Source organism: Rhinoderma darwinii, chromosome 1 (genome assembly GCF_050947455.1).
Source record: "Rhinoderma darwinii isolate aRhiDar2 chromosome 1, aRhiDar2.hap1, whole genome shotgun sequence".
NCBI classification, from domain to species: Eukaryota; Metazoa; Chordata; class Amphibia; order Anura; family Rhinodermatidae; genus Rhinoderma; species Rhinoderma darwinii.
In genome coordinates, this window is record NC_134687.1 from 99,156,523 (window position 1) to 99,170,969 (window position 14,447).

Below are 14,447 nucleotides of genomic sequence, written 5' to 3' on the forward strand. Positions count from 1 at the left end.
AAGAATAAAGTAACGTTAAAACCAAGCACACCACTGTTTTTCTTGTGAAATTCTCGATGAGTTTGATGTGTCACATGACCCTCTTCCCATTGAAAAAACTAAAGTTGGATACAAAATGGCCAACTTCAAAATGGCCGCCATGGTCAACACTCAGCTTGAAAAGTTTCCCCCCTCCCATATACTAATGTGCCACAAACAGGAAGTTAATATCACCAACCATTCCCATTTTATTTAGGTGTATCCATATAAATGGCCCACCCTGTACATCAACTGTGGCAGAAATCGTCAAACCAACTTCTAACAATGTGCAGATCTTAACCGCATTGTTTCTTTTTCTTAAAATGGCTCCATAGACATGATCTAATGCTAAATGCTACCAGCTATTTATAGTTATTAACTAGACGTGTCACCTCGGATGGCGGTCTCTTATTAACCCCTTAATGACCAGCCTATTTTAGACCTTAATGACCAAGCTATTTTTTACGTTTTTCCATCGTCGCATTCCAAGAGCTATAACTTTTTTATTTTTGCGTCGACGTAGCTGTATAATGTCTTGTTTTTTGCGGGACAAGTTGTATTTTTTAATAGCACCATTTTGGGGGACATATTATTTGTAGATTAACTTTTATGAACTTTTTTTTGGGGGGAATAGAAAAAACCCTGAAATTTCGCCACGCTTTTTCGCGTCTTAAATCTACGCCGTTTACCGTGTGATATAAATAACACAATAACTTTATTCAGCGGGTTGTTACGATTGCAACGATACCAAATTTGTATAGTTTTTGTATGTTTTACTACTTTTACGCAGTAAAAACGTGTTTTTTTTCAAAATGATTTGTTTTTGTGTCTCCATATTTGAAGAGCCGTAACGTTTTTATTTTTTCGCCGATGCGGTTGTATGGGGGCTTTTTTTTTGCGGGAAGACTTGTCGTTTTTATTGGTACCATTTTGGAGTAGATGCGACCTTTTGATCACTTTTTATAACATTTTTTTTTAAAGTCAGGATTCACAGAAAACAGCAATTTTTCCATAGTTTTTTATTAAATTTTTTACGGCGTTCACCGTGCGGGTTAAATAATGTAATAAATTTATAGTCGGGGTCGTTACGGACGCGGCGATACCAAATATGCGTAACTTTATTTTATTTCGTTTTTTTAATAGTAAAGGAGTTTGTAAGGGGAAAAACTGGGTTTTTCATTTTTTTTCACATTTTTTTTTAAATGAACTTTATTAAACTTTTTTTTTACTAGTCCTACTAGGGGACTATAATATGCGATTCTGCGATCGCTATTATAATACACTGCAATACTTCTGTATTGCAGTGTATTACTGCCTGTCCGTTTAAAACGGGCAGGCATCTGCTAGGTCATGCCAGAGGCATGATCTAGAAGGCATTCATGACAGGCAGACCTGGGGGTCTTTATTAGGCTGCCATAGAAGACACAAACACTCGGCAATCTTATCGCCGGGTGTCGGTGGGAGAGACCACTATTGCGCACCGCATCTGAGGGGTTAAACATCTGAGAACGATACTTATATCGATCTCACACGGCAGAGCAGGGACGCTCCCAGCCCTCAGCTGCCTCTGGCAGGGAGAGTGCATATGCATCAGAATAAAGCCCGTTAGTGGCCGCCGTTAAAAGGCGTATTGGCGGTCACTAACGGGTTAAGGTACAACAGTTCAATGGGCTAGTTCCTCTAGTGTCATCCTAGTGACATCACCACTACTTATCCAGGAAGATGTATGAAAATATTTGCACATCTGCACTGTTCCCTCTTAGGCCTAGTTCACACAGAGTTTTTTTGCAGGAAGAAAAAAAAATCTGCTTTAGAGGAAGATTTTGACCTGCCTGCGCCTTTTTTCCCGTGGTTTTCGCTGCATTTTTCGCGACTTTTACACCTGCGGGCATTGAGGACCGCGGGCAAAAAGTGCTGCAGTAAAAAAAAGCTTGTCCCTCCTGGTGAGGTGGCCATCGCGTCAGGGCAGAGAATAAATGAATATGTGGCTGTACATGTGTGCATCTCTCTCCATTGATACCTGTGGGAGTTATGGAAACAGCCGAGAAGCGGCTGAACCTGTATAATAAAATAAAAGATCCTTATTATACCCACATACCCATATATTTTCTGAATATAGACACCTGGCACTTTGTGCAGATTTAAAATCTGCATTAATAAGTGACCTATCATTGATTGGGATCCTCTCATCCTCGTGCCGATCCGCGGCACACAAACTGGAAAACTCACATTAAAAATCCGCAAGTAATACCGCAGTCGACTACGGTATTGATTCCGTCAAAACAACGGAAACCTTACACAACGGTGACAAATGGAAACCATTTGCAACGGATCCGTCACCATTGAAATCAATGGTGATGCAAATGGAGAACTATGGCTCTGACGGAACCCATGAACGGAGTCCCGACGCAGATGTGAACGAAGTCTTAGTGTCAACACATCGCAATGGTGCATATTTTATTCTATACAACAAGTCTGGGCCAGGATTTACTTGTTTCGCTTTATTCTGTAAATAGAACATCTGTATAAACCATAAACTGAAGGAAACATACATGATAAAATGTCGGCATTCATGAGTATCTTTACAGTCAGTGGGGTACTACACACAGTAAATGACAGTACAAATTCGTGTGCTAAATCTTTACATAAAAATGGTCATAAATGTGACAGTTTCTTGGCCTATGTACAGCACTGGAATAACCACTAAGCAGCTTATATTGAGTAGTTTGAACAGTAGCTACTAAATATGACTTGACATATACAGTACCTAATGACGTGGTAATATCCCGCAAAGAAGGAATATGTAAACAGAATGACATAACATGTTGGTCTTTGGCTCGTCAAACTAAACGTCCATTTTTTGTTTTCATATTTACATAGATTTGACTTTACCATTACCAAACACAACCGTTAGAATGTCAATGGTTCTCTTCCCGACACCGCTGACTGTACCTACGTACTCTGTCCTATTTGTCCTGGGATTGTTTTTTTTGCGATAAACCTCTTTATTCTTCACACGTTGCAGATTAATCCACATTCAAAAAGGATTCAATCGTATTCCGGTCCCTAAAGGTGAGAATGGGTTAACCTTTGCCCACATTAGTGCATCATTCAGTGAAATAGCTGATTTGCCATCTTCTAGAAAGAACACGGGACCCTGCAAAAAAACAAAAAAAACCTGTCGCAGTAATAACAGATATACAATATTATGTAACACATACACGTGAGTAAATACAGACCCCAACTCTCATTATGACAATGGAGATGTCGCTCATAGATAACACTTCCACTTTCTTTAGACTAGTTTTTAGCCTCGTATTTAACAAGAAAGTATAAAAATAAAATGCATTAAAATAGATTAAAAACTTTTTTGCTGACTGTTTCCAATAGTAACCAGCAGAATTGTGAATGCAGCTCTGAATTGTGATACATGCTATACCTCAGAATCATATGCAACCTACATATAATCTTAACCAATATAATGCATGAATCCCCTCTAATTACGATATCACCAATAACTCAAGCAGGTTTAAATAATCTGACAAGACATAAGACTCATTTTTATTAGGAGATAAATTACTACAATGAATATCAATCAATATAAAAAAAACGTTCTACAATGGGTATAATAGAGCAACCGCTCCTCACACATATTCAAAACAGAGGTACGGAATATTAGTTCTTATGTATGCTAGACTCTGATGTTAAGTATCCAGCCTTCTGTTTCTGATAGGTCTATGGAGAGCGGGTTGCGCTATTATACCCATTGTAGGCTGATCATTTTATTCAATATAAAAAAAATATTTGTAGTGATTTATCTCCTAAGGCCTCATGCACACGACCGTAAAAACACCAGTTATTACGGGTCGTAATTACGACCCGAAATAACGGGCCCATATACTTCTGTTGGCCACGTGTACCTTCCCGTTTTCTCACGGGAAGGCGCCCGTGCCGTTAAAAAGATAGAACATGTTCTATTTTTTTATTTTACGGGCCGTGCTCCTATACTTTATAATGGGAGCACGGCTCGGAAAAACGGCCGGCTGCCCATGGCCGGCCGTGCTCGTAATTACGAGCACGGTCGTGTGCATGAGGCCTAATAAAATGTATTACTCTTTTGCATCTTCTCAGATTATTAACACCTTAGGTTATTGGTGATTTAACTCAGAATCAGCACTTTATAAATAATGCAATGTATGTACTTTAAAGAGGCTCTGTCACCAGATTTTGCAACCCCTATCTGCTATTGCAGCAGATAGGCGCTGCAATGTAGATTACAGTAACGTTTTTATTTTTAAAAAACGAGCATTTTTGGCCAAGTTATGGCCATTTTTGTATTTATGCAAATGAGGCTTGCAAAAGTCCAAGTGGGTGTGTTTAAAAGTAAAAGTACAACTGGGCGTGTATTATGTGCGTACATCGGGGCGTGTTTACTACTTTTACTAGCTGGGCGTTCTGATGAGAAGTATCATCCACTTCTCTTCAGAACGCCCAGCTTCTGGCAGTGCAGATCTGTGACGTCACTCACTTCCTGCCCCAGGTCCTGCATCGTGTCGGCCACATCGGCACCAGAGGCTACAGTTGATTCTGCAGCAGCATCAGCGTTTGCAGGTAAGTAGCTACATCGATTTACCTGCAAACACTGATGCTGCTGCAGAATCAACTGAAGCCTCTGGTGCCGGTGTCCTCGCTCGTCTGACACGATGCAGGACCTGTGAGTGACGTCACAGCGTGATCTCTCGAGAACACGGCTGTGTCTGCACTGCCAGAAGCTGGGCGTTCTGAAGAGAAGTGGATGATACTTCTATACACAACGCCCAGCTAGTAATAGTAGTAAACACGCCCCGATGTACGCACATAATACACGCCCAGTTGTACTTTTACTTTTCAACACGCCCAGTTGTACTTTTGCAAGCCTCATTTGCATAAATACGAAAATGGTCATAACTTGGCCAAAAATGCTCGTTTTTTTAAAAATAAAAACGTTACTGTAATCTACATTGCAGCGCCTATCTGCTGCAATAGCAGATAGGGGTTGCAAAATCTGGTGACAGAGCCACCTTAAGTAAATTACAATATACAGGAATACACAGTACATTGATGGCCTATCCTAAATAATGTGTCCAACACACAGGACCCCTACTAATCCGCATAATAAGGGTGCTGACATGCAATACCGGACATAGCTCCATGTACGGACCACATGCGGTGCCTGAATAAACATTGAATGGGCCTTCGGCTGCTCACTGTCTTATCTTCCCAGGGGATCTGTACATTTAATGGGTTTCCCAAAAGGACAACCTTTTAAATAGGGAATTTGAATGTCACAGATGGGTAGTCCTTTGCACATGTGCCCATCTATGAACCAGAGCAGATAGCTGCTAGAAGGAGTGGCTCCTGTTCTGGGGGACTCGCTGTGAACCAGTATTATATGGTTGCCCATTGACTTGAATGGGTGTCATGTAATTTTATTACATTACATTTGAAATGAATGGCTGTGTGTATCTTTTCCTTGGAGTATAACATTATACATTTACCTTTTTTAAATGGATAAGCAGAAACATGTAACCCACCTGTATTCGTAATCCTGTTAAGCAAGACACCTGAACGTCAGAATGACTAGGTAGATTAGATCCTGTGACATAGTCTGGTCCAATCAGTCCTTTAATAGGTTCTTCCTTTATTTTTTCGACTATACTTGAATAAATCTTTCTTTGTGTCTCTGTAGGGGGTGTGTATGGAAGATCATCTCCGGACCTATGTAATAAGCATAAGTAGTGCCCAAAAAGGTGGTTACTACCTAAAGATCTGACATATACTGTACAATTACACCGTGGTAGATTATATACTAAGATGCCACTATGAAGGCTGTTTACAAGTAATACATAATAGAGCAGAAAACATAGCAGGGGCACCTTGGCTTTGCTTGTGGGTCCAAGAAAGTAGCATTAGGACAAACAAAAGATCTGTCTGTGCAAGAACAAGTCTGCTTACAATGAAGTCCCACTCTCATGAGCGAGCTTCCAGCCTGTCTAATTGCTCCCTCCTTTGACCTGCAAGTGTGAAGCTACATCAGCGGCAAACTGTAAAATTCCTCTACACTCGTATTTCCACATATAAGATCTTTATCACCGCTTTGCGTCGCTGTGACGCCATACATTTAGGATGCCATTGGATCCAAAAAGATTGACTTTGGTTTCATCAGACCAGAGTAAAGATTTCCAAAAGTCTTGTCCTTTAACGATATAAGCCTTGGCAAAAGCTGGATAGGCTTCCTGCGTGGCTGATAATCATGCAGTCCACTTCTATGCCGGATGCGTCTTACAGGGTGCGATAAAATAGTCACTCCAGTTTGGCTTGCCACTGCGGAAAACTGCCGTACTGAAAACATGATTACAGTACAAGACAGTTTTCCCGCAGCGAGGCAGGGACTCCTAGCGTCATAGATAACTATGATGCTAGGAGCCCGGCTCCTTGCAGTGTGTTCGGTCCGGGAAATGCGTCCGACATATGGACCGTATATCACGGACCAAACATGCTCATGTGAATCCGGTCTTAGGCTGGGTTTTTTTTGCCACAATTTTGACCGCTACGTGTGAACTCGGCCTTAAGCCAGCACACTCATCTGATAAATTAACCTTAATTAGTGCTGGAAGCAGGAATAATTGACAAGCATAAGGAACTGAGCAACTTCAACAGGTGATGGCTTGATGACTAGGTCAGAGTATCTCCAAAATGGAAGGTCTTGTGTGGTGTTCCTGGTATGCAGTGGTCAGTACCTACCAAAAGTGGTACAAGAAAGGACAAATGGTGAACTGGTGACAGGATCATGGGTGTCCAAGACTCATTGAAATGCGTGGAAAGTGTGGTAGAAAGGTGTCAGAACACATAGTGCAACGTAGCTTGCTGCCTTTCGGGATGTATAGCTGAACAACAGTCACAGTGCCTATATTGATCCCTTATCACTGATGAAAGTGCCTACAGTGGGCATGTAAGCATCAGAACTGAACCATGGAGCAATAGAAGGTGGCCGATTCTTTTGACATGTGGACAGCAGGGTGCGTGTGCGTCGTTTACCTGTGGAAAAGATGGCACCAATATGCACTATGGGAAGAAGGCAAGCCGGTTGAGACAGTGTGATGCTCTGGGCTATGTTCTGCTAGGAAACCTTGGGTACTGGCATTCATGTGGATGTTACTTTGACAAGTACCACCGTTTTAAACATTATTGCAGACCAAGTACACCACTCCATGCCAACGGTAATCAGTAATGGCACTGGCCTCTTTCAGAAGGATAATGCACCCTGCCACACTGTACAAATTGTTTATGAATGATTTAGGAAACATGACAAAGAGTTCAAGATGTTGAATTGGCATTCAAATTCAGCAGATCTCAATCCGATCGACATCTGTGGGATTTACCAGAAAATCAAGTGCGATCCATTAAGGCCCCACCTCACGACTTAAAGGACTTGAAGGGAACCTGTTATACACATTCTGTTGCCCTCACTAAGGACATCATAATGTAGTGATAGACACTCAGATTTCAGCGGTCTGTCACTTTTCACTCTATGAAACTTTTTATGGGAACTTACATTCAGAGTCCAGGCAGTGCTGCTAGAGATGATTCTTGGACATTAGCCACGCCCACTTTCCTCTAGTCCCATCCACTCTGCTGAAAGACCGATGTCTTCCTATGCACATTAATAGGGACACATCTGTCAATCAGCGGAGAGTAGGTGCAGCTAACAGAAAGTCGGCGGCGCTGCCTGGGCTCTGACTGCAAGTTCTCTTAAAAGGGTTCACATTAGCAAAACAATTGTCTGCCACTACATTTTGCTGACCTGAGTGAGGGCAGCATAATGTGGATGAAAGATTACATTTTAAGCGTACCTAATCTTTCAGGTCACTTCAGAATAAGGTGTCATATGTGTGTACATGAGGAATAACATTATTTCTGACCCTTAAATGACTTGTATATGGTATTTTTTTTTTATAGCTGTTTTCTCCTCTGCAGGCTCTATCGCTAATTCTCAGTTATCTTTGAGGTAGTGGCTGGAGCTTAACTGCTATCATGTCTTCTATACACTGCACACAGAGAAGAGGAGAATCATCCTACTCTCCTATCTCTATATATCACATACATATAGAAGCAACAGCAGCATGAAGGAGATTATATAGCAGTAATGAGCAGTGTAGATGTGAATCCAGCACTGGTGTGAGATATAACACTTAGGGCGGGTTCACACATGGCGGAATTTCACTTAAATTCCGCTGCGGACACTCCGCAGCGTTAATCCGCAGCGGAGCCGTTTCTCCATTGACTTTCACTTTAATTTAGCAGTGTTCGTTTACACGATGCGTACAATTCCGCTGCGGAGCATAGGCTGCGGAGCGGAATTTGGTGTCCGCAGCATGCTCTGTCTGTTGCGGAGCAGTGGCGGACTGGTTGCGGACTCATGGCGGAATTTCTCCATTGACTTCAATGGAGAGTCAAAATTCCGCAATGAAGTCCGCAGATCTTATGTGTGCTGCGGAGCGTATTGTTTTTACTACCATGACATTTCTTCATTCTGGCTGGACCTATGTATTTCTAGGTCTACAGCCAGACTGAGGAAGTCAATGGGGCTCCCGTAATGACGGGAGCGTTGCTAGGAGACGTCTGTAAATAGTCACTGTCCAGGGTGCTGAAAGAGTTACGCGATCGGCAGTAACTGTTTCTGCACCCGGGACAGTGACTACCGATCTCAATATACATGTATCTGTAAAAAAACATATAAGTTCATACTTACCGAGAACTCCCTGCGTCTGTCTCCAGTCCGGCCTCCCAGGATGACGTTTCATTCTAAGTGACGGCTGCAGCCAATCACAGGCCAAGCACAGGCTGCAGCGGTCACATGGACTGGAGCGTCATCCAGGGAGGTCGGGCTGGATGCCGAAAGAGGGACGCGTCACCAAGACAACGGGCGGTAAGTATGAATTTCTTTGACTTTCACTAGGGAAAGTGCTGTCCCTTCTCTCTATCCTGCACTGAATAGGGAGAAGGGAAGCACTTTTCCTGCAGTCCGCAGCGGCCAGTCCGCATCAATTTTCTGCACATTTTGTGCAGATCCGCAGCCGTAATCCGCAACCCGGATTAGGTGCGGCATTGATGCGGACAGTTGCGGAGGAATTCCGCCATGTGTGGTCATGCCCTTAGGGTATGTTCACACGCAGAATGAAAAACGGCTGAAAATGACGGAGCTGTTTTCAGAGAAAACAGCCTCTGATTTTCAACCGTTTTTGAAGCTGAAAACTTTTTTTTTAGGTGGTTTTTTGTAGATGTTTTTGGAACTGTTTTTCTATTGACACAATGAAAAACAGCTCCAAAAACGGCTCAAGAAGTGACATGCTCCTTTTTACGCGCCATTTTTTAAAATGGCAGTGTAAAAAAACGTCCTGGCTGAACGAAACGCTGTTTTTCCCATTGAATTCAATGGGCAGATGTTTGTTTTTCCAGGCATATTTGGAGGCGTTTACACCCAGAAACACGCCTGAAAACACAGCATGTGAACATACGCTTACTAGAAGCAGCTGCACCATCTGCGTCTCTCTTCTCTGCCTCTCTCACTCTGTTCCCCCCTCCCCTCAGTTGTAACCTGATCACTAAGGCCGGATTCACACGAGTGTGTTCGGTCCGTGATATACGGTCCATATGTCGGCCACATTTGCCGGACCGAACACACTGCAGGGAGCCGGGCTCCTATCGTCATAGTTATCTATGATGCTAGATGTCACTGCGGAAAACTGTCCCGTATTGAAACATGAATATAATACGGGACAGTTTTCTCGCAGCGAGGCAGGGACTCCTAGCGTCATAGATAACTATGACGATAAGAGCCCAGCTCTCTGCAGTGTGTTCGGTCCAGGAAATAATGCCGGCATACGGTCCGTATATCACGGGCCGAACACGCACGTGTGAATCCGGCCTAATTCATTGTGCTCACATACTGTGTGTATTTTGGAAAAAAAAATATATCCTGAATGTTCTTACTTGTTAGTGGACTGTGTACATGCTCTCCATGCATCTAACTCCACTGAAAGCTGCTCAATCTGCAAAGGTACAGACACTTCCCGACGTTTCAGAAGCTGACTGGAAATTATTATAAAGAAAAGGAAAGTATGTCAATGTCTTCTGCAGAAACGAACAGGTTATTCAATAAGCAATAAACACCAGAATAAACCAGCAGAATTTAAGTTCATGTAGGTTGTGAGCCCAGTTAGAGACAGGGAATGATGTCCCTGCAGAGTATGTGGGTGTTATATAAGTAAAGGGTACTTACTACAGTGATACCATACTAATTCTTAGCGGCTCTCCCCCTGAGCAGAGAACCCCTGCCCTTTGACATTTAATATGCCCTAGAAGGGGTTGTCTTTGGCCTTATTCACACGAACATTGCGCATATTGGACATTAAAAACTGCTGTTTTTCACGTCCGAGGTGCATCCGTGCTGTACGCTGCGGGGTCGCGTTATCACGCATCCCCCATAGACTAGAGTCTATGAAGGGATGCGTGAAGCGCAAAAAAATGGGACATGTCCTATTTTCTCACGGACCCTTCACACACTCCGTTGAAACAACAGCCGTGTGAATGGCCCCATCGAATTACATAGGTCCATGTGACGGCCGTTGTTTTAACGGCCGTCACACGGACGTATAACACATTCGTGTGAATAAGGCCCTACTGAGAGTAAACTGACGTAGGAGTAAAGGATCATTCTTAGACTTTTGGCATATCCTCTTTCTGGATCTGTGAGAAGGACCCCCACTAATCACTAGAATTAGGGGGTCCATGGCTGTTCTCTGTGTACATGAACATTTCAGTCTTATTGATTTAATGGGACTGGGAGACTGAAAGATCTCTAACCTACAACACAAAAGCGCACAGCGCTCAGAAGGCTCCTTTATTCTAGCGATCGGTGGGAGTCCCAGCTCACAGATCACACCGAAGGTATCTTCTGACATGTCTCAATAAATGACAGGATGTTTAAAAGTGAACTTTTTCTTTAAAGAGTTATTTAAATTCTGCGGCTGACAATCAGACTAGTGTTCACACGTAGTGTTTTCAGACGTAATTTGGGTGTTTTACGCCTCAAATTACGCCTGAAATAACGCCCCTAATACACTTACAAATATCTGCCCATTGCTTGCAATGGGTTTTACGGTGTTCTGTTCCCACGAGTTGCTACAAAAATGTCTGAAAATCAGGAGCTGTTTTTGCCTGAAAACAGCTCCGTATTTTCAGACGTTTTTGGTCACTGAGTGTGAACATGCCTTTAGGATATGGTCACACGGCTTAGCAAAATACATCTGAAAATACGGAGCTCTTTTTAGGCGAAAACAGCTCCTGATTTTCAGAAGTTTTTGTAGCAACTCGTGTTTTTCTCGGCGGATTTTACGGACGTTTTTTGAGCTGTTTTTCAATGAAGTCAATGAAAATCGTCTCCAAAAACGTCTCAAGAAGTGACATGCACTTCTTTTTCGCGGGCGTCTTTTTATGCGCCGTATTTTGACAGTGACGCGTAAAATTAAGCCTCGTGGGAACAGAACACCGTAAATTCCATTGCAAGCAATGGGCAGATGTTTGTAGGCGTAATGGAGCAGTTTTTTCAGGCGTAATTCGAGGCCTAAAACGCCCAATTTACGTCTGAAAACACGGCGTGTGAACATACCCTTAAAGGGAATATCCCCCCTTAGAACACCATTTTTATATTTCAAATTTAAATTGGTCTAAAATTCATTTAGATTGTGATCCCTACTGGGCACATTGAGTAATAACTTCTGTACAGCGCTGGGGAATATGACGGGGCTATATAAGCAATAACCTATATATATATATATATATATATATATATATATATATATCTGTCCGTCCCCAGCCACCACTGGGGGGAGCTTACTCAACACCCACTTATGTAGTTACGGCTGAGTGAAGAGAAGTAGGGGATTTGGAGCTCTATCAGGAAAATGGTGCTCCGAACCTTTTAAAGCTATATTATGTAAGGGTGCAGTCACACATGACAGATTTTGTTGCAGAAATTCCTGTGACTGAAAATCAGTTTAATTCATCTGAATGTAATTTCCAGAAATCCATACACCTGCGGCAGAAACAACCACATTCATAGGAATGCAACGGATTTTCTCTAGCAGCTGATTCCAATGTGTGAACATAGCCCCGGGTTTTTAGAAGGGTTTTTAGAAGGACAGTAAGGGTATGTTCACACGATAGCAGGCATTTACGTCTGAAAAGACAGACTGTTTTCAGGAGAAAACAGCTGCCTCAATTCAGCCGTAAATGCTGCTCCTCATAATATACGAGGCGTCTTTGACGCCTGTAATCTTGAGCTGTTCTTCATTGACTTCAATGAAGAACGGCTCAAATTACGTTGCAAAGAAGTGCCCTGCACTTCTTTGCCGAGGCAGGCAACTTACGCCTCGTCGTTTGACAGCTGTCAAACGACGACGCGTAAGGGGGGATTCACACGAGCGTGATTTGGCAGCGTGTAGGGCGCGTGGTTTTCGCGCGGCACGCAATGCCCTATAGAAGTCTATGGGGCAGTACACACAGTCCGTGTATTTTGCGCAGCGTTTGTTCGCTGCGCAAAATACGCGACAGGTTCAATAACTCTGCGTATTTCACGCATCACGCACCCATTGAAGTCAATGGGTGCGTGAAAACCACGCATGTCACACGGAAGCACTTCCGTGCGAACTGCGTGTTTGCGCAACAGCTGTCAAAAGGATGAATGGAAACAGAAAAGCACCACGTGCTTTTCTGTTTCCAAGCATCCAAACGGAGTGTCTTTGCGAGGAGCGAACCCCCGACAACCGAAGCTAACTTCACCGGGTTCGGCCAAACTCGTTTTGGCCGAACCGGGCCAAAAAATTTCCGGTCCGCGACGTCGGGAGACATTCACTGTGCATGGTGCTGAAAGAGTTAAACTGTTTCAGCACCATGGACAGTGACTTGTGATCCCAAAATACATGAACCTGTAAAAAAAAAACGAAGTTCTAACTTACCGATTACTCCTGTCTCCTTCCTGCAGTCCGACCTCCCGGGATGACACTTCAGTTCAAGTGACAGCTCCAGCCAATCACAGGCCAAGCACAGGCTGCAGCCAATCACAGGCTGCAGCGGTCACTTGGACTGCCGCGTCATCCAGGGAGGTGGGGCCCGATGTCAAGAGAGGCGCGTCACCAAGGCAACGGCCGGGAAGTTCTCGGTAAGTAGGAACTTTATCTTTTTTTTTACATGTTTTTCGCTGTTGTGTTCGGCATTCACTGTCGAGGGTGCTGAAAGATTTAGCTCTTTCAGCACCTTGGACAGTGACGGGCATCGACAAGCCTCATCTCTATGATGCCGGCTGCGCGAAAATCACGCAGCCGCGCATCAGACACGCATGACACACGCAGCTGTCAAATGGTTTTTGCGCTCGCAAAACGCTGCGTTGTTTGCGTGCGCAAAAACGCAACGTTCGTGTGAATCTGCCCTAAATGACAGGTCGTCTGCACAGTACGTCGGCAAACCCATTCAAATGAATGGGCAGATGTTTGCCGACGTATTGTAGCCCTATTTTCAGGCGTAAACGAGGCATAATACGCCTCGTTTACGCCTGAAAATAGGTTGTGTGAACCCAGCCTAAGGGTATGTTCACACGGCCAAATTTCAGACGTATACGAGGCGTATTTTGCCTCGTTTTACGTCTGGAAATACGTCTCAAATACGTCGTCAAACATCTGCCCATTACTTTCTATGGGTAGAACGCTGTATTGTCCACACGACGCGTAATTTTACGCGTCGTACGGCAATTACGACGCGTAAAATTACGCCTCGTAAAAAGAAGTGCAGGACACTTCTTTGGACGTTTTTGGAGCTGGTTTCTCATAGACTCCAATGAAAACAGCTCCAAAAACGGACGTAAAAAACGCCGCGAAAACGGCGTGAAAACGCCGCGAAAAATGCGAGTTGGTAAAAAAACGTCTGAAAAGCAGGGTCTGTTTTCCCTTGAAAACAGCTCTGGATTTTCAGACGTTTTTGTTGACTACGTGTGAACATACCCTTATTGCTTCTCCACCAATTATATAGGAGTGTTTTCTTGATGATAAAGAGCAGAAGATGTTTACCTTGTATATTCATAAAGTGCAGGAACAATGCTTGTATAGTGTCTTCTAATAGCAAGTAAAGCCCCAATGTATCCGCACAGTATGAGAAGCTCATTGCGGACCCTGGGAGGAAAGTACAGTAAATACTTACAGAAAACCATATATGTTACCTGATCCTCTCTTTAAATGAAGCTCAGGCTACATGCAATTTAGAAACAAGAGAACAACTGGCATAACTTTGCTCTTTCTTTTTTCTACATTGGATCTAGCAGGTCTCTTTTACTAAAC

General features: G+C 43.3%; 1 protein-coding gene across 5 annotated transcripts in view; it reads right to left on the reverse strand.

Moving 5' to 3' along the window:
• Positions 1–2,473: 2,473 nt before the first annotated feature.
• WDR17 (WD repeat domain 17) overlaps positions 2,474–14,447 on the reverse strand; it is a 128,466-nt gene continuing 116,492 nt past the window's right edge. For all 5 annotated transcript variants that reach the window (XM_075860237.1, XM_075860238.1, XM_075860235.1 and 2 more), the window contains 4 exons: positions 14,181–14,282; positions 10,051–10,149; positions 5,592–5,775; positions 2,474–3,175 (listed from right to left, as the gene is read on the reverse strand). In XM_075860237.1, coding sequence (XP_075716352.1) covers positions 3,056–3,175; positions 5,592–5,775; positions 10,051–10,149; positions 14,181–14,282 — 505 coding nt within the window. In that variant the 3' untranslated portion in view covers positions 2,474–3,055. The remainder of the gene's footprint in view (positions 3,176–5,591; positions 5,776–10,050; positions 10,150–14,180; positions 14,283–14,447) is intronic.